Source organism: Periplaneta americana, chromosome 16 (genome assembly GCF_040183065.1).
Source record: "Periplaneta americana isolate PAMFEO1 chromosome 16, P.americana_PAMFEO1_priV1, whole genome shotgun sequence".
Taxonomy (NCBI): domain Eukaryota; kingdom Metazoa; phylum Arthropoda; class Insecta; order Blattodea; family Blattidae; genus Periplaneta; species Periplaneta americana.
Window position 1 is genome coordinate 170259017 of NC_091132.1, and position 19288 is coordinate 170278304.

Sequence of the window (19288 nt, forward strand, 5' to 3'; positions counted from 1 at the left end):
AATGACTCACTGAGACCGTAATGTTATACTTCTTTGGATGATGATGATGATGATGATGATGATGATGATGATGATGATGATTATTAAGTCTAAACCAAGTTCGACAATTTACATTCTTATCAGAATTATTCGAAATTAGTGTCATTTTTATGTCCTGCTTTTAAATGTTTACTTCTGGGATGGGGTCAAGCAGGAAGTCATTTCTCCTACCCAGAATCCCCAGTCTCAGTGACGTCGCTGCTGTGTTGCAGGTGACGGGCGCTGGACGCGGCATCGGCCGGCGGGTGGCGCTGGAGTTCTGGGCGCAGGGCTGCACCGTGGTCTGCGTGGACGACGACGAGGCCAGCAGCCGGCTGACGGCCAGGCACATCAACGAGCGCGTGAGTACCAGTCAATCCACGGCGTGAGGTTGCAACACTGTGGACCGAATTATTCAGACAAACCCTCACCGCCCGCAGCAATGCTATGTGAAGAACAGTATGCGCCAGTGCCTGCATGATGTTGACTGAACTACGGCTCGTCTCTGCTCTAGTGAACGATATCATGTTGGTATATCCCCGGTTCGCTTTCTAAATGCACCCACCGCTCACTGTACAGCTGCAGGCAGTCATTTCGAATGATTGCTTATTGTTACAACACTTCGTCAGATAGCAAGTATTGTGCACAATAATCAATGCAGCCACCGGCGTACCTCAGGCTGTAACGCGTTCGGTTATCGATCTGGACTTGCTCTCGGTCGTGGGTTGGATTCCCGTTTCGGCTGATTACCTGGTTGCGTTTTCCCCAACCGTAAGGTGAATGTCAGGTAATCTATCATCTCACCAAATACGATCCAGCCATCACCAATTAAACTGACGCTAAATAACTACCTGTTGACGCAGCGTCGTTGAATAGGCAACTTAGCCAATCACGCATCTGTTTGTTAATTACTTCCCCAGTCAGTCAAGTGTCTGTCCATTTATCCATCTTCCAAGCATCCATATCCATGAACATACTCATTTATGAATCATATAACCATTAATTTTATAATAAATCGTTCCATGCATCCATCCGTACAGCCATGAATACATCCATACACTTTCATACCCAAATGTCCCTTAATATATCCATTTATCTTTATATCCAAATATCCATCAACATATTCTCATATCGATTAATGTATCTATAAAAAGTATATTCTTCAATGCATCCATCACTATATCCTTATATACTGTACATTCATCCACCCTTACATATAAATATCCATCAATATACCCATATATTCATCTATTCATCCGTGCATCCATCTGTCAATAAATATTTTCCATAATTATATACATCAATATATCCATCCATCTTATTTCCAAATATTCATCAATATAACAAGATATGCATCTACTCTTCCATATACTCGTGTGTGTATATATATATATATATATATATATATATATATATATATATATATATATATATATATACCGGGTGTTTCAGACCACCCGTATCAGCCTTTTTTCTCGAAAACTATATGATACTGATTGTTCATAAAAAATTTGATAAGGGAAACCTATGTAAAGAATTGATTGGTGGTGTACCATTTCCCGTAACAAACCGGAAGTAGGGGTACCTGTAGTCAACTTCGAAATTTCAAATGAGAACTTGGGTCATTGAAGGTACCATTGGAAACTACTTTTAAAAAGAAACAACTTTTACTGAAACTTTGATACGGGTGGTCTGAAATATCTGATATGTATATCCATACTAGACTAATTAATTTTTATTATGTATGAAATTATATTATTATTATTATTATTATTATTATTATTATTATTATTATTATTATAGCTAAAGCATTAAAAAAAGTAAAAATAAAAATTAATGATTTTAATTTTTTAATACGTAAGACGAAGAACAAAAATTACATACTACACGTTTTAAATGACATGTTAAATTTTTGAGTTGGTTACCGTATCTACATGACATGACCAATTAGTGTTACATTCTGACCTTGTATTCAACAGCTGTGTATCTAAGGGTACGTACACGTTGGAGCGACGATAAACGATAAAGGAAGCAGCGATGCTATATCAGAGAGAATTGAAGCATGCATTGTCATTGAGGTGTGCATACTGGAGTAACGATAAAAGCGAAGATACACGATAAAAGCGACGAAAAAGAAAAGTACCATTTCCTTCGCTCTTGTCGTTCATATGATCTCTGATTAAGATAATATTAATCTGTATAATGACCGGTGGTTATCAATATATCCGAATATTAATCGATTTATTATTATTTCGGCATATTAAATTAATTACTGTAGATATTGCCAAATTGATCAGTTGTGTATTTATTGGTTATATGTTATGTGATCACAAGAACCAATCACAACACAACGAATTTATACTATCTTTGGGATGAGAAACGGGTTCAATTTCATACGTATTTAAGTATTTTAACCTTGAACCTAACAGTTGATATTTTTTACATAATATCTTCTTTCATTAAGTGGATGTATATAATATCTTATACTGATAAATCAAAATGTTCGCTTCCCGCGTCCTCGTCGCTCCGATATGAACACTTGATTCTTTGATAATACCACAGCGTCGCTAGCTCATTTCTTTTATCGTTTATCGTTGCTCCTACGTGTACGTACCCTAATAAACATGAAGCTTCTGTCCGCATACACAGCCAGTTTCCAAACCGATTCCAATGTGCATTGGAATGTCATCTATTGAGAAGCATGTGTGCTGTGATGTCATGCCGACAACTTATTTTAAGAGGAGTCCGAGCGATGAGTGCTCCAACGCATGTGCGAGCTGCTTGGGCAAGAGGGAGGTACTGTACCGCTCTTTTGAACGACTCCTCAAATGGAGCGAGAGTCAAAGAGATAACTCGCATCAGTGAACGATTCAGACACATCTCAACTTGTATATTTATAACTGTTGTTTGGAACATATTTTTTTTTCCGGAACCGGAACAATCGGAACTGTTCCGGGAAAAGAACAACTTCGCCATCACCCCGTCTTCTCTTCCCCAGCATCGGCGGCGTCTGGCCGCTGCCGGCTGCGCGCTGGCGGAGGGGAGCGGTCCCGCGCATGCGTACAGCTGCGACGTCAGGGACAGGGACCAGGTGGCGCAGCTGGCCCGGCGCGTGCTCGGGGACCTGGGCAGGGTCGACATCCTGGTCAACAACGCGCGCGTGATGCCTACCCTGCAGGCGCCGCCGAGTGAGGTCGTGGACGACGTCAACCTGCACTTGCTGTCGCACTTCTGGGTGAGGGCAAGACATCTCTGTTACAAGCCGATCGGCATTACAGAATATTGTTGCTAATCTTTCATCTTACTCCCCAAAGCAGCGGGCAATGACTTACAAGTTTAAGTGAGATGTTTTACCACAACGTGCATTACCACACAATATAGTTTTAGGTTTAACATGTGCATATTAAGGGAGTTTGTAAAATAATGGTAAGAATAGCCTATCTTCAAGTAGTCACAAATGCAATACTTTTTATAATTTTTGACGGTGAAGACTGGCATAAGCCCTAAGCCCATAATATTGCAGATATATTAATAGGGTGTGTTTTAGTATCTATTAGCAGTAAGTGGCTAAAATTTTAATTTAACGTGTGCTATAATAAGTGAACCTAATCACTGGCATGCAGTGAATTCATAAAATAATTATATTTAAATTCAAGAAATATTTTAAGGAGGAAGATTTACTCAAGGTTAAATTCATTTTGTATTCCATCCACATTGTTGTTATTTACCCAGGTCTGAACCTCACAAGCGACACCAAGAAGTCACCACTTATGAGGCAACTAGGCCAAGAGATAATGGGTAGAGTAGCCAGTTCCTTTCCCCCTCCATTGCATACATCGCCTACTAGCTACATGTTACACTAGTCAGACTTCAGATGCATACACACAATTGTTCTTCCTCAAGTGAGATGTACTGTCTGATAATAGATGTACATATCGGCCAGAACCTCTATCAGAGGATACCACCCACATTAGTAGCAAAAATTAAACGAGTTTGTGAAATGAAAATTACATCCTGACATCGTGACATCATTCACTCCTGTTATCATAGAAATGAATACGTCACATCCGATAAACACAACATTATGCATGAATTTATTTTATGTAGTTTGCTGTATATTGGTACATAATCTGATTTGAAAAGTTTACTATAAATCAATAACGGGGACTGCAGTATATTCAAACATTACGTACGAATTACTAGGCCTAATCTCTTAAGTAGCTCGCTACAGACTTGGGTGAACTGCACGCATGCAACACCCGGAACTTATGCTGTGGAAGGCAACGTTTCCGTACGTCATGTGCGGAGGACTCTAGTTTGAGATATCGCTATCCTTTTGGTCGGTAACACAGGAGTTTATTCGACCGCCTGTCACAGGGTGTTTGTGAACGTTGCAGACGCTGCTGGCCTTCCTGCCCGGCATGGTGCAGAGGAGGCACGGGCACGTGGTGGCCATCTCGTGCGTGGCGGGACTGCGTGGTCTGGCCGACAAGGGGCCGCACTCCGCCAGCAAGCACGCCGTCACAGGTAACCGGGAGTCCCGGCTGCGAACTAAGACAGCATCTTGCAGCTTGTTGGATGTCTGCAGTGTGTTTAATGTGTGCAGGCCTCCTGGATGCCGTGGCCGAGGAGCTGCAGCTGGACCCGCAGCACGTGAAGCTCACCTGCGCGCACCCCTACCTGCTGCACCCGGAGCAGCTCGACCTCAGGTACTGCCGGTCAGGACCCTGCTGCAAAACATGGTTTGGTTTCGGTTCCCTCTCTCTCTCTCTCCGTTCTTGATCTCGGAGAATAGTAAGATATGGAAGTTCCACTGCACAATTAATTTTGCTTTTATATAACAGAAAATGCAGACTCAGTCAACATGGATAATAACGACATTGCTCTTCAACAACAGAAACATTAATGAATTGTTGAATGATTGTATGAATGGTTTATTGAATAAACGATTGATTGAAAGAATTATTGAATAAATAACTAAACAAAACGTTAATACATGAAGGACTGAGCCTGCAGACTATACTGTTTTCGCTGTAAGGAAAATCCTACTGTAAACATAAGCACGTGGCTGTCATACCCGTGATTGGCTCCCAGTCGAAACACTCACATGACGTAGGAAAATATAGTTCGTATTTGGAAACCACAATCTTGTACAGGGTGCGTCAGAAAGAACGGATGGATTTCACAGGGCAAGAAAATTGTAAAGATTCATCAAATCAAAAATTTATTGTTATCAACATATTCACCAATACATGCAGTTTATTTATGTAAAACAACATTATCCATATGATGTCCTTGGCTTTCAATACAGGCATCGAGGCGTTTTCTGATGTTCGCCATCACTTTCACAGTCATAGCTGGTGCAATTGCCACGATTTCTTCACGAATCGCTGTCTTCAGTTCGTCCAGTGTATGTGATCGATGTTTACAAACTTACGCCTTCAAATGGTCCCAAAGAAAGAAGTCGCAGGGCGCGAGATCTTACCGTAGCCTCGGACAATCTCAGTGCAATAGAATTTCGTCCAGGTGATTTCTTCTTTAATGTTGAACCTGTGATACGAAATGAAGCCACCCACCGCAAAATTGTATTCCGAGTTGGAATCCTAGCGTGACATCCGATGTCGAAATGAGTCCTGAGTGGCGATCACAGACTCTTCATTTTTCAAAAATGTCTCTACGATGAAAGCACGTTGTACACCAGACCAACACCATGTTCTCAACTGAAACTGCATTCTATGGCTGACCCAACAGTCGTGGTCCCCCTCACTATATCTCTCTCCTCGTTGCGTATCGATAGTTTGAAATCCATCCGTTCTTTCTGACGCACCCTTTATTATTTGAAAATAAAAAATTGAATTCTAGTTGCTAAATACGATGAAACATTTAACTTCACTCATATTTAAAACGCTGTGTAAAAGATAACCTACTTTTATATTTTGTTATGTACTATGAACGCGGATGAATACCAACAGTAATACCGAGGTATTCTGTTCTTGTAACAAGCTGGCGTCACTTGAGCTCGTAGTTGTTCACGTAAGCACGTGGTACTGAAGTATGGCTTCTGCATCCTCGGTGTGTGTGGTTATTAAATGTAAGAGTGGAAACCCTCTCAAAAGCGGAGAAAAACAAATAGTACTAAATGTATATAATAAGTTATGTGAGTTTTAATTATAAAGTAAATGTTTCCTAAGCAAACGAATGCATAGTAGTGAGGTTAGGCCTACTTGACGAGTAACGGGAAATGTTTAACATGAAACAGAATGTACAACAGTAGGCGGGAACACGTACTGAGAATCTATGGCGCCAAACAGCGGCCAATGAAGCCTCACTTCAGTCACGTGCTATTGTTTACATTAGGATTTTTCTTACAGCGAAAAGATTACAGTCTCGGTTGCATGAAGTAGTAACATTGCCGACCGAGTACACTAATCTGCCATTGGGATTAGAACAATAGACACGGTCCCAGAATTTAATATTATTGTTGGACCGCAAACAAATTACCTTACTACAGTCCATGAGGATTTACTTGTCTAGTCCCTTTTAGAAAGAGAGAGAATGCTCACCTTCTCTCTCTACCCTCATTTATGATGGTCGACACTCCTTCAAACGACCACGAGTTACCAGTGGCGGCATTCTCTTCCTCTTCAAATTCTGACTCCACTCCGCCAGAAAGTTCGTCCGTGTCTGTGTCGTCCAGATTGATTACGAACGAATAATAAATTTCCATCTACAAGTCCATCCTTCGCCCAATAAAATTTTTCAACTTTTTCTACGTGTTTACAGGCCTACCTCTAATTTTCTTCCGTCACTTTTGCAAGTGCGGCCATTTTTAACCTGTTACACACGTTTTTTAAGAATCCTATTCGGGGGTTTCTTTCCTGGAGATCGCAGCACGCTTCCAATTCCGCTTCCGCTTTCTTTTGTTTTTTTATTTATTTTTTTTTTTTTTAATCCTGTTAACACCACGAGAAGATATATTTGTCGCTGCAGCAGTTCTTTCGATAAAACTCGGCACAGATATTGTTTGTTTTCCGCATTTCAGTTCCTCATATTCTTCAGTAAAGAATTTATATGCATTAATAACCATGTTCATACCGTCCGACTTCAAGGCTTTCCCGTGTTTTCCCGTATTGCCTACCATTATTATTAAATACAGGAACACAATACTCATTACAATATTTAAGGTAACAGTGAAACCATTCATCTCCGAAAACATTTTAATTTGTGAATTATATTATATTAAATTGGTACAACAAGATACAAACTCGTCCACACCTGTGGAGTAACGGTCAGCGCGTCTGGCCGCGAAATCAGGTGACCGGGTTCGAAACCCGGTCGGGGAAAGTTACCTGGTTGAGGTTTTTCCGAGGTTTTCCCTCAACCCAAAACGAGCAAATGCTGGGTAACTTTCGGTGGTGGACCCCGGACTCATTTCACCGGCATTATCACCTTCATTTCATTCAGATGCTAAATAACCTAAGCTGTTGATACAGCGTCGTAAAATAACCCAATAAAAAAAAAGACACAAACTCACTTCACTATTCACAAAATACTACTAACTAATGAACTCAGACAACCCCGAGACGCCACTGAGAGATCCACTAATTGGGTTTGCAGAAGTGTGAAGGGAGAAGGGAGGAGAAAGGGAATTCCAAGAATTTTACAAAAGGAAACCTCTTGCCCGTCACATCTGGTGGCATTCGGTAGACAAGGACCTCAGACAAGGATAGTAGAAATCACGCCAACTTAATCCTCATGCACTGTACACAAATATTTTCAGTTTTTAACTCTTTACCACTGTGCTACTGGACGTATCTGGTTTTCCATTTCGAATGTCTGTGTTGAAGCGTTACGTCACAGAGCTGCAATAGAAGCCTGGGAACCAACTTTGTGCAGTTACCAGAAAACCCCAGAGAGTAGGTTGGAGGAATTTACATTAGTTTTGCTCTCGTCCTTAAATTTATTATAAAGAATGATTACCTGACTCTTGAGGCTTTGACGTCAGTCAGTCAGTGGCGGCTGTTGCCCGCAGGATCCCGCAGCTGTCCGCCCGCCACGCGGCCAGGCAGATAGTGGACGCGGTGAGACACGACCTGGAGACCGTCACGGTGCCGCGCAACCTGCACTTCTGGCTGAACGTGTTCAGGTGCGTGACAACATCACGGTAATATTCCGCCTTTCCATTTCCCAAAAAACTGTGAGTGATGGAGAAATTGCGAATACATATTTGAAAACACGATAAAAAAAACTGCATTAAGTACAACTACTGGTACTCGTGAGACAAGAATCATGTTGGCCGGTGTATTTATTATGTAAAGATTTATTAATGGCGGCAGTTAGTCATGTTTGACACATAACTTGCCATATTAATCATTTATTTTTAATAAGCCCAGATAAAATTAAATGAAATATTAAATAGGCTTATTTACTGTTCCACTAATGAACTGTTTTAATGGTTAGTATTACATATTATTATCTAATATGGGAGTTAACATACTCAATAATTGGTTACGTGCAAACCTAACGTTCATCAATATTAACAAAACAGAACTTTCCCCAAGTGAAAATAATTTCAAAATAACTATAAATTCCGGAAATTGTTGAAATACTCATCCTTGCGTATGTCCTAAAATTCTTACAAGTGAACACGTGAAATATTTAGCCGTTATAATTGACCAAATGATGACATTGGGGAAAAAAATAAATTATCCAAATTAAGAGCATTGATATATAAATGTTACCAGCTGCGATCCCTTCTCACATGTAATATAATGCGGTCTATTTATTTAGCTTTAGTCAGTCGGTTATTCAGTATGCAATAATGGGTTGTGGAGGTATAAGAAAATCTGCTGTTTCCCTGCATAACAGAGTAATTAGAATTTGTTTAAGTAAGCATTTACATTATCCAACAAACGTCACACATAAAGATTTAAAAGTTTTAGGCGTCAAAAAGAATTACGAATATTTATTAGCATATTGCCATTAAACAAAACCAAGTACTCGTGCAAATTTCATGCTTATTCTACCAGAAGATCGCTATTTCTGTCCCACTAACTGAACCTAAGTGTAATACGGAATCTGCCCTCAATATAGCTGTAACTTTGGTCCAAGACTATACAATTCTTTTCTTTTATACAGGGACATCATTTTATTTTTACTTCAATTTTTATTGTACCTGAGTTTTTGAATGTACTTCACTCCCACCCCTCTACTAGTAGGCCTAAACTTCCAACCGTTCTCCACACAGACCCGAGGCAGCGTATGCTATCATAGTAAGCAGTACTAAGTGAGTATAGTACGTTCCAGAAATATGTTCGCGTTTTCCATATTGAATCATATTTTCTCACAGGCACCGTCACCCGTTTGCTTACGTCGCATCCCGGTTTCCACCACTCGCTTCTGCTCGCCCCTCAGTAAAGGCTAGTGGCTGGGCTGTCTTAGCTCTTTTCTGAAAACATTAATTTCTGTTAGGAATTGGACGTCTACGTAATATTATACAACTGTTTAAAATAACTTAAGTAAAAGGCCCTCGTTAAGTAATTAACTGTCACGTGATTTCCCCCCCTTTCTACGACCCTGCGACATAACCACTTGGACGGACAGTGGATAGCATGTCTGAGTAATTTTATCTTTTCGGGTCGGGCAGAAGTGAAGATTGAATTTACAGTACGTAAGGTACTCTTTTACGGAGTAGGTATAGAATTATTTCAACATGAGTTACTGATACGAAGGACGAACCTGGTAACTGGAATTAGGTACAATAATCTATAGTGCGGTAATATGCACAAAAGAACTGAAGCCTGTATCAAAATGAACGACCACCATTTTCAAAAATGTGTTTAAATATCCATATTATGATTATTTTTTAATTTAACTTCATTCTCTATATTGTAGGTTAATGTGTTGTAGACGGTATAATATAGGCCTACACTGTATAATGAATACGACCGAATGGATCAGTTCGTGAGTAAAAACACTCATTGTTAATACTGTACTGTATTTTGATTAAACAAAAACCTATAATGAAAATTATCAAACTGAAAATCGCGATATTTCCTAGTTTACGTAAATGGATGAACTACTTTTTTTTTTCCCCTCCTATACCTAATAAAGCGATTTGTTTGTATTTTACGCCAGTATCATCGAACTCCAGTCGTGGAAGGGGGTAGCAAACGGTGTTTCCGGTTCTCAACCAAAGGTATAGCCAGGTTAATATTAGAAATTTTAATAAAAATAAAATGATGTCCCTGTATTTGTGCAACTAGTGGGATGAGCATCATTACCGCTCGGCCCACGCCTCGTTCTTGCAAACCACGTGAGAGCGGCAATGATGCTCATCCCACTAGTTGCATACAATATTTCTTCCGCGTTTATTTAATAATGCGTTCATGATACGATCGTTGACTGAGTGCGATATGTAAATGGTTTGCGCGGTAATGAATGTCATAACCATGGTGATATGACGATCGATAAGTATCCATTACCAAACGGACGCGGATGAACAGTCTTGATCGCTAGTTCAAGTCGTGCTCAATACGCCACATTATCGTACTAGTGCTGTAAAAATATTACCATGGCAACAAAAACGTCATGACTTGTATTAAGAAGGCAGCAACTTGTATCATGAAGTTTACATTTGCCAGTGCTAGGCTATATCACTGTTGCCATAGGAACCTCCTTTTCGTAGACCATGATATCAACTAGCCATAATTACAAATCTGATATTATTTCTTTGTAATGCTGTCGTACACGAAATAGCGTCTGAAACTCATGTATAATCTTATACATACATTCGTGAAAGGCATGAAATTCACTACGTCCTCGCATAACATTTACTCATGTAATAAACTATACCTAGCATTATAAACTTGTTTCATAATATACTGCTGTTTAGTCAACTGTCCGAAAACAAGTCTGGACCACAGTGACACCAACAAGGCAACACTCATGAAGAAACTAGACCAGAAGAAAACGGAGTAGGATGATCATTTCCTTTCCTCCTCCATGCATACACCGCTGACTAGCAGCATATTACAGCGGCCTAACCTGTTCATAACTATCCTGAATGATTTTGGGTTTAAAAGGAAGTGTACAAATTATTTCAACAAACTTTTATCTAACAAAAGTATGTATTATCAACAATATTGCCTGTATTCTTATATTACGTTAATGTTATTTCATTTTGTAAAATACACTGTTTATATTTTTATATTAACTTAAAGATTGTTTTTCCTTTCCAAGAACATTCCTGAGCACAATCTGTGGCTGCTTCGAGAGTTAACTGATTATTATTAATTGTATAATTTTACACTTTTATAAGAGAGAGAGCTCATAAAAGTATTATTAGTAAGTTATTGGTATCTATTATTATTATTATTACTACTACTATTACGTGCGCAGGACGCTGCCCCAGGACGCCAGGGACGTTTGGAGGGACGTGTTCCAGGCTCGCGGTGTCTCACCCCAGGGGGTGTCTTCCCCCGCTGCCTACAGCATCGTCCACCCCAGCGGCGGCGTCAAGACGTGAGAGCTGGCAACACTGTGCAGTGGTTGACGTTGCTGTGCCGGTTGAGTGGACTAGCAGCCCTCGACTTGTGAATTAAAGTGGGCCACGTGATTCCTGCTCGGGTTGGACAGTCACTCACATCGCTGCGATAGCTTTTCCTGATTCGTATTTCAATGTATAGCCTACCTAACTCATAGCCTAGCATACGCGATTTTTCTCTTAGAATCTGAATCTCAAACGATCTAATCTATCCCTTCGTCCTTGAACGTCCAAGGGCTGCCATTTTGCTGAGGGCGTAAAAATATCTGAGCATACCGAGGGAAATGAAACAGACACACCAATCAGAGGTGTGGAGTGACGTAAAAGTCTTGCCCTGAGTGAGAATGCTACAGGCAGTATTTATAAAAAAGCAGCTGCCGTCGAGTTGGAATCGTCGTTAAAACGTGAAGGAATACTGAACCAACCCACAGAATATGCAGAACTTAAGGACAAATGTAACACTCACTAGAGCCGTTTGAAAAGATGTGGACTTGATTAATTCTTCTTAATCAGTGCTTGGCACTTTCTTTTTCGAAGTAGGTACCTTGGGAAGCGAAGCACTTCATACAATGTTCTAGCCACTTCGGAAGCTGATCCTGCACATTATTTGTCGCCAACCTCAGCAGGATAATGAGGGACGTCGTTTTCACGCACTTACTATTTCGTAACTCTTCCTTATTTAGAAGCAACCAGACACGGTCAAGTTCAAGATCTGCGCTATACAGGGTGTTCGGAAATGTCGTCCAAGAGCAGTACTGCCGGACACCATACATAAGTCATTAATTTAAGTACAGAAGCCACTAGTGTACTATGAAGCAAGAACGTAATCAATGTAGAGGTTCCCTCACTTTTCGTGTGCAGCATCAGGGTGAATTCATGCACACGCTCACATACAGAATGATTCACGAATAATAACCCGTCCTCTAGAAATCAGTTTTACAGGTAATTGTGAGCAAAAGACATCACATGAACGTGGGTCTAATTGTCATTACTCTCTTAATTAAAAAACCATAGGTACGTCTTACTGTGAACCAAGCTGGTAACGTGTTTGCGTCTTAATAGAAACAGTGGGGACTGCATTAAGAGGTGTGAGGTCCTCTCTGACGTGATACAGGGGGAGGGGTAGGATAGGTCAGATCTGTGAGTTGCTGCTCTTAAAGGCTGTATCTCACTGTGAAAAGAGAAAAGAGATATGTCTTACTTCGTCTGTGTTGTTATGGCGATGGGGGAGTGGAGCGATGCCGTCCATCCATCCAGTGGCGGAAGGGACTAGTTGATACATTCTGTAGCGCAAAATAAAATTACAAAATATCTCTCTTCGTACTGTGTAGTTCCGTCACTGAGCTTGTCTTTCAAGAAACTGAGTTCCGGTAGCCTGTACAATAACAAGGTTTTGAAAGGAATCCTGAAAATTTACAACCCTCCTATAATCTCCACCCTCATTTGAAGGGACTTGGTTTTATTGCTACTGAGATAAGATAAACCTTACCAGATATAGTAGCTGTACAGAGCTACGAAATGCTACGCGCGCGATTCACATCCGAGAAAAACCCTGCGTAACGTCTGCTTTGTCCAATACGATCAGGTCATTGCACATTGGGCAAAATCGACTCAAGATGGGACAAAATTATTTTCAATAGCTGTAATCCTTCCTTCCACAAGGGAGTTTTGTGTTTTTTATGTGACTTTCTTTATATTTGAAATGAGAGGATCGGAAGATATGAAAAGGTTGTTGACTAAATCTGTCATTGTATTTTTTACGAGAACTTTTCCTTGTGTGGGGCTCCCGATATATTATTTTAATATCTTTATTATGAGCCTCCTCAGATAACTGTGCAATTGGAAGCAGAGCTGAGTTAATAGATGAGAATTTTGTGTACACTAGCTGGCAGGTTAAACTAGGGATACTTCTGAATGAACAATTTTGCATTTTCTAGCGCATATTGATCCAAAGAATCAATTTTAATGTCTCTTCCGTTAGAAATTACTCGAAGAACAACTGCAAAATGTATAATTGAGTCTTTATCTATCCCGGTTATGGATATGTTAATTCGGGATTTGAGAAGAATCTTCTAGGAGTATTCCGTTGTTTGAGGTTCCGCTCTCTCCTGGTTTAGGTTTGTCCACAAGAAGTCCCATCTCATTTGGAAACAGACTCTGAATTTCTTCCTTTCCCCTTTTCATAAATTCGTATGGCTGTATGATCTAACAGACTCTGTAACTTCACTTCTGCACTTATTTCTGTCAGAGTACTATCACATGGATAGCAATGCAGCTTTGCGTCTCGAACTGGATATAAATCTACATTTATACATTTTTCTTGTAGTCTCAATAAAGTGTACTGGTACTTAGATAATTTCGTATCCGTTATCAGGGCTAAAACGTCATCACCACTATATTTTGCAACATTTTTTGCAGGAACCACTATGCTCGTTGTATGCAGTTGGAATTTTTGCCTCGCGGGTTGGTGTACTTACAGCATTTTCCACTAGTTTAGCTGCTTCTTTTTACCAGAAGCCTTCAGACTTATCAGAGTAGCAAGAGCAAGTGCAGCAGGATCAGCAGCTTCTCTGAGATGTTCAGTTTTCCTCCTCTTGGTCTTCAGAGATGATTCAGAGAACATTTTTCTTGGATGACCAGAATGGCTATACAACTATGAACATCCAGCCACATGTTCAACATAAAATTTATTACATGGGAGCAGCTTAAATTCTTGATCCAGTGAACTGCCATATTTTTCTTCTTATTTATTTTTCATTCTGTAGCAATTCTGCTATCTTTTATTCAAATTACTGCAGAATGAACTATTTTTTTCTTTTGTTCTGAAGAAAAATCTTGTTGACAATTTTCACGTAATCCTAATTATGAAATAACAAACTCATGAACAGCTGTCTTATCATTATTATTTTGTAGCAAGACTTCCATGATTTCACGGTGTAAAAACAGCGGTCATCTGGAATAGTAATGAATAATACTGTACGTAGGTATCTGAATTTTCGCACATTAAACAGAAAAGTGCAAGTAGCTGCAGCTTAATACGACTTTTCTGCAATCTATAGGGTCTGTTTAAACCATCGACACAAAAGTTTTCGTAACATCGAGTGACACGCACTTTATAACCCTTTTTAAATATTGAAAACTAAAATATATTAGCTTAAATTGCATTCCTCCGAGTTATCACAAATATTTACACTCTATTTAAACCAATTCAAAATTACATATATTCCTAATAAAACCTACCCTTTGTTCTAACATTCTCAGCTGTTGTTATTTCTTTATTCACGAATATGACCACGTAACACACACCACTGTCTCCAGCGCACGGCCTAGGACTGACTGGTGCGCTACCGCCTGGTTACAATAGCTCTCTTTCAAGGCTGTAGCCACAGTTGTTAAAACATGTTATCGATGATGCAGCATGAGTTTAGTGCTCACCAGGATCCCTACTATGAGTATACAGTGTCAAAAGTATTGTAAAAAAAGTTCATTTTTTTCAATTTTGTCCCATTTTTTACTCAGTCTGGCCCACTGTGCAGTGGATGGAAAACCAGCGTGCCACCGCTGAACACCCTGGCTGTACACTGATGATGAAGACTATACAGGGTGAGTCAAAAGATTTTTGTGGAGTGCTAGGTGGTGAAAGATATGGCTACTTGGAAAAGAAAATATAAATAACCCTTTCAAAACGGCATCGTTTCCGAAGTGTAATTTGAAACCCAGCAATACTATGAAGCAATTTCTATTACAAGGAGTTGTTTGAACACCAGAATAAAACTAAAATAGCATTAAATACTCCGTTATTGTTAGTTATAAAATACCCGTCAGCACCAGCAGCATTATCGAACTCGGGACCTTACCAGTGTCCTCCATCCATAGCTATACGTGAAATTCTTAAGACTGATGGCGTCTCCAATATTTCGCAGCATGAATTCGTCATTACCTAGAGAGCAAGTTTAATAATGAAATTATTACATCGGGTTTATTCCCTGTTCAGAAGAGCTTCTTTCATTCTTAAGGTTAGTGGCCTGACTTGTCTTCTTGTAGATTCGACCAACAAAGAGATCCGTTTATTTACAAAACATAATCCCTTCCAGTCATGACGTATGGACAGGTAAAGAGAGACTGCTACACACGATAATTGACATCGCATGTTGGAATATTTCAACTCCAAATATTTTGAGAACAGTTCCAAATAATGAATTTCTTTATTATATTCTTTATTCTAAATAATGTCATGTTTCATCAACTAGCTTTCAGAAATACCTTCTGAACCACCCGGTATTTCAGTAACAATGTAGCGCGTGGGTGGTCAACAGATGTCTGCTCCATTTCCGTTACTTCTAACCTCAGGAAGGAATTTAGAAACATCAGGGACTCCGTAGCATTCAGAGTGGGGTTCAAGTCTACGTTGGCCAGAAGCCACTCCGCTTTGGCTAAAGTTGCAAGTAAGGTACAGGTCTTCAGCCCTTTGGGACACATCTCGTTTTCCTGGACGGCATTTTCTGTACCCTCCCAGCTCTCTATGTTACAACAATGAAAAGGGTAGTGCAGTATTTCCATTTCTACTCAACTATTATGTTGCCAATATTAAAGCTTGAACGATCGGGTCTACCTTCACCTTCGGGCAAAGAAAAGGCTGGGTTTTCACGAATGACTATATCTCATTTACTGATCGACAGCTGACAGCAGGAAGAGTCCCAAGATGGCGACATATGAAATGTGGAACTTAAAACTTAAATTAAACAGGAAAATATATACAGGGTGTAACAACTTTAATGTTTAGAATTTCTGGAACATGTTCCCTGACACGTTCTACGTTGATTAAACCTAACATACCTATATCCGAAATTGAGAGGTTACAGAGATAACAGAGCTGGAAAAAATAGAACTTCTTGCAGCTCCAAGCATTATACCGTTTATACAAGGCCTATTTTATGGCGTTACTAAGTAGAGATACATAAGAAACATTTGAAAAGCAGTGAATGAAGGAAATTTTACTTTTAAGAGAAATTAAATTAAAATTGTTTAGGTTGCTAAGGAAACGAAACAGAAAACAGTTTAAAATAACAGTTGTGGGAAAAATAAACCGTATTGTGACTAGTCTTTTTATTGAGTTTTGACCACTAAAACACGCCTTTTGTGTACACACATCAGGAATACGCCGACATAGTTCATGTGTATGGACTGTGTGATGGCAATGCAACAGCAGCTGTTTTGGCATATCGAGCACTGTTCCCAAATCATGGGATTCCTAGTGCACAGGTATTTTCACGTGCCTATTGGCAAATTTCAAGAAGTACAGTGTTTGGAATCTTAAGGACATTTTTTTTTCAACTTTGCACTGCTTCTTTCATACTCACAAGTAGTTGATATTAAAATGTGATATGGTAATAATAAAAATAATGACATAGACATGTCACTTTCGAAAATTGGTGTTACTTCTTTCAGTATTCAGCGATAAAATTAAACTCAAAATATTTAACTTTGGGGTACAAATACTCCAAACCTATAGAACTTTGGATATAGGTATGTTAGGTTTAATCGACGTAGAACGTGTCAGGAACATGTTCCAGAAATTCTAAACATTAAAGTTGTAACTCCCTGTATGTTATGTCTAGAAGATGAGACAATTGGATGCAAATAAAAATCATTATGTACTTACGTATGTACCTTATGTATGTAAGAGTAAAACATAGAAGGCAATAAAATAGATAGAAAACACAGAGAAACTATTGCATTGCCCTGAGACTTGACGAGATATTGCTAACACAAGAACAAGTGAGGCTACTATATCCATCCCCGAACACAAGCAACTTCGTCTTTGGTAATTACTGTCTAAATATTGGGAAGGCGTACACAGAGCTGGCTAAGTGATGTGCAGCTTTTGTATTTGATTAGTATGTTCTGAGCTTGGCGTATTGCATTTCTTAATAAAATCATATTTTCGAGTTTTCAGATGTGCCCTTAAACCACGCAAGTAAGATGCCATGACGTGTTTCAAATCAAGACAGAACTCTGCCGTTGTGTTAGTTGATAACTGAAGGTGTGCGTGTGCAAGTGTTGGGCTGCACTTAATAAAACTGGTGAGGTTCTTTGTTACAGATCGTAATATCTCTGTTACCAAGCCTGGGTGTTATACTTCACTGTATTTCAAACTGATAATTCGTTACATTTGTTATATAAAGAACTTTATTTTTATTTTCCTGTATTAATCGGAACTAAGGTAAAATATTGTAGTAGTTCCAATTAACACGGGAAAGTTAAAAAAGTTGTTTATGTACCAAATTTAAGAAATCATTAGTGATACAAGCGTTAAAAGTGTGCAGTCAGATGTGTATTTTTAAATAAATCCAAATAACCGTGTTGATGTGTCTTTCTGCAATACTTTGTGTTTCCATCCCAACTCAGAATCTGCATGAGAAACTCGCCTTACTAGCCTCTTCCCTTCATTAGAATCCGGACAACAGTATAAATGCCTACCGAACACTTTCCAGCTGCCACCAGCACAGCATATTACGTGAAGGCAGAAGCTGCCAGCTCTACGGACGATGCAGATACAGACGAGCATGGAGGAAGAAAGTAAAAGTGGAGTAAACTTTGGACACAGGTAGAATGTATTTACAACGTATACCTGTTATTATTATTACCATGAATTTATTTAAATTAAATACAAAGCCTCTCATGGCTAAATCCACAACACTATTATTATTATTATTATTATTATTATTATTATTATTATTATTATTGTACCAGAATTGTACCAGAACAATGGACGGAGTCCATAATTGTACCTATTTTTAAAAAGGGGGACAAAACCAACTGTGGTAACTTTCGAGGAATATCACTTTTGTTGACGTCGTACAAAATTTTGTCCAATATTCTTTTGAGAAGATTAACTCCGTACGTAGATGAAATTATTGGGGATCATCAGTGCGGTTTTCGGCGTAATAGATCGACTATTGATCAGATTTTTTGTATTCGACAGATATTGGAGAAAAAATGGGAGTATAAGGCTACAGTACATCAGTTATTCATAGATTTCAAAAAGGCATATGACTCGGTTAAGAGGGAAGTATTATATGATATTCTTATTGAATTTGGTATTCCCAAGAAACTAGTTCGATTAATTAAAATGTGTCTCAGTGAAACATACAGCAGAGTCCGTATAGGTCAGTTTCTATCTGATCCTTTTCCAATTCACTGCGGGCTAAAGCAGGGAGATGCACTATCACCTTTACTTTTTAACTTCGCTTTAGAATATGCCATTAGGAAAGTTCAGGATAACAGGCAGGGTTTGGAATTGAACGGGTTACATCAGCTTCTTGTCTATGCGGATGACGTGAATATGTTAGGAGAAAATACACAAGCGATTAGGGAAAACACGGAAATTTTACTTGAAGCAAGTAAAGCGATCGGTTTGGAAGTAAATCCCGAAAAGACAAAGTATATGATTATGTCTCGTGACGGGAATATTGTACGAAATGGAAATATAAATATTGGAGATTTATCCTTCGAAGAGGTGGAAAAATTCAAATATCTTGGAGCAACAGTAACAAATATAAATTACACTCGGGAGGAAATTAAACGCAGAATAAATATGGGAAATGCGTGTTATTATTCGGTTGAGAAGCTCTTATCATCCAGTCTGCTGTCCAAAAATCTGAAAGTTAGAATTTATAAAACAGTTATATTACCGGTTCTTCTATATGGCTGTGAAACTTGGAC

The 19288-nt window shown here is 39.2% G+C and overlaps 1 protein-coding gene across 2 annotated transcripts in view; it reads left to right on the forward strand.

Annotated features, from left to right (window-relative positions):
• LOC138691896 (short-chain dehydrogenase/reductase family 16C member 6-like) overlaps positions 1-17926 on the forward strand; it is a 215359-nt gene extending 197433 nt beyond the window's left edge. For both annotated transcript variants that reach the window (XM_069814482.1, XM_069814483.1), the window contains 6 exons: positions 252-380; positions 3017-3253; positions 4416-4545; positions 4625-4727; positions 8051-8164; positions 11419-17926. In XM_069814482.1, the coding sequence (XP_069670583.1) occupies positions 252-380; positions 3017-3253; positions 4416-4545; positions 4625-4727; positions 8051-8164; positions 11419-11545 (840 nt within the window). In that variant the 3' untranslated portion in view covers positions 11546-17926. The remainder of the gene's footprint in view (positions 1-251; positions 381-3016; positions 3254-4415; positions 4546-4624; positions 4728-8050; positions 8165-11418) is intronic.
• The last annotated feature ends 1362 nt before the right edge of the window (positions 17927-19288 follow it).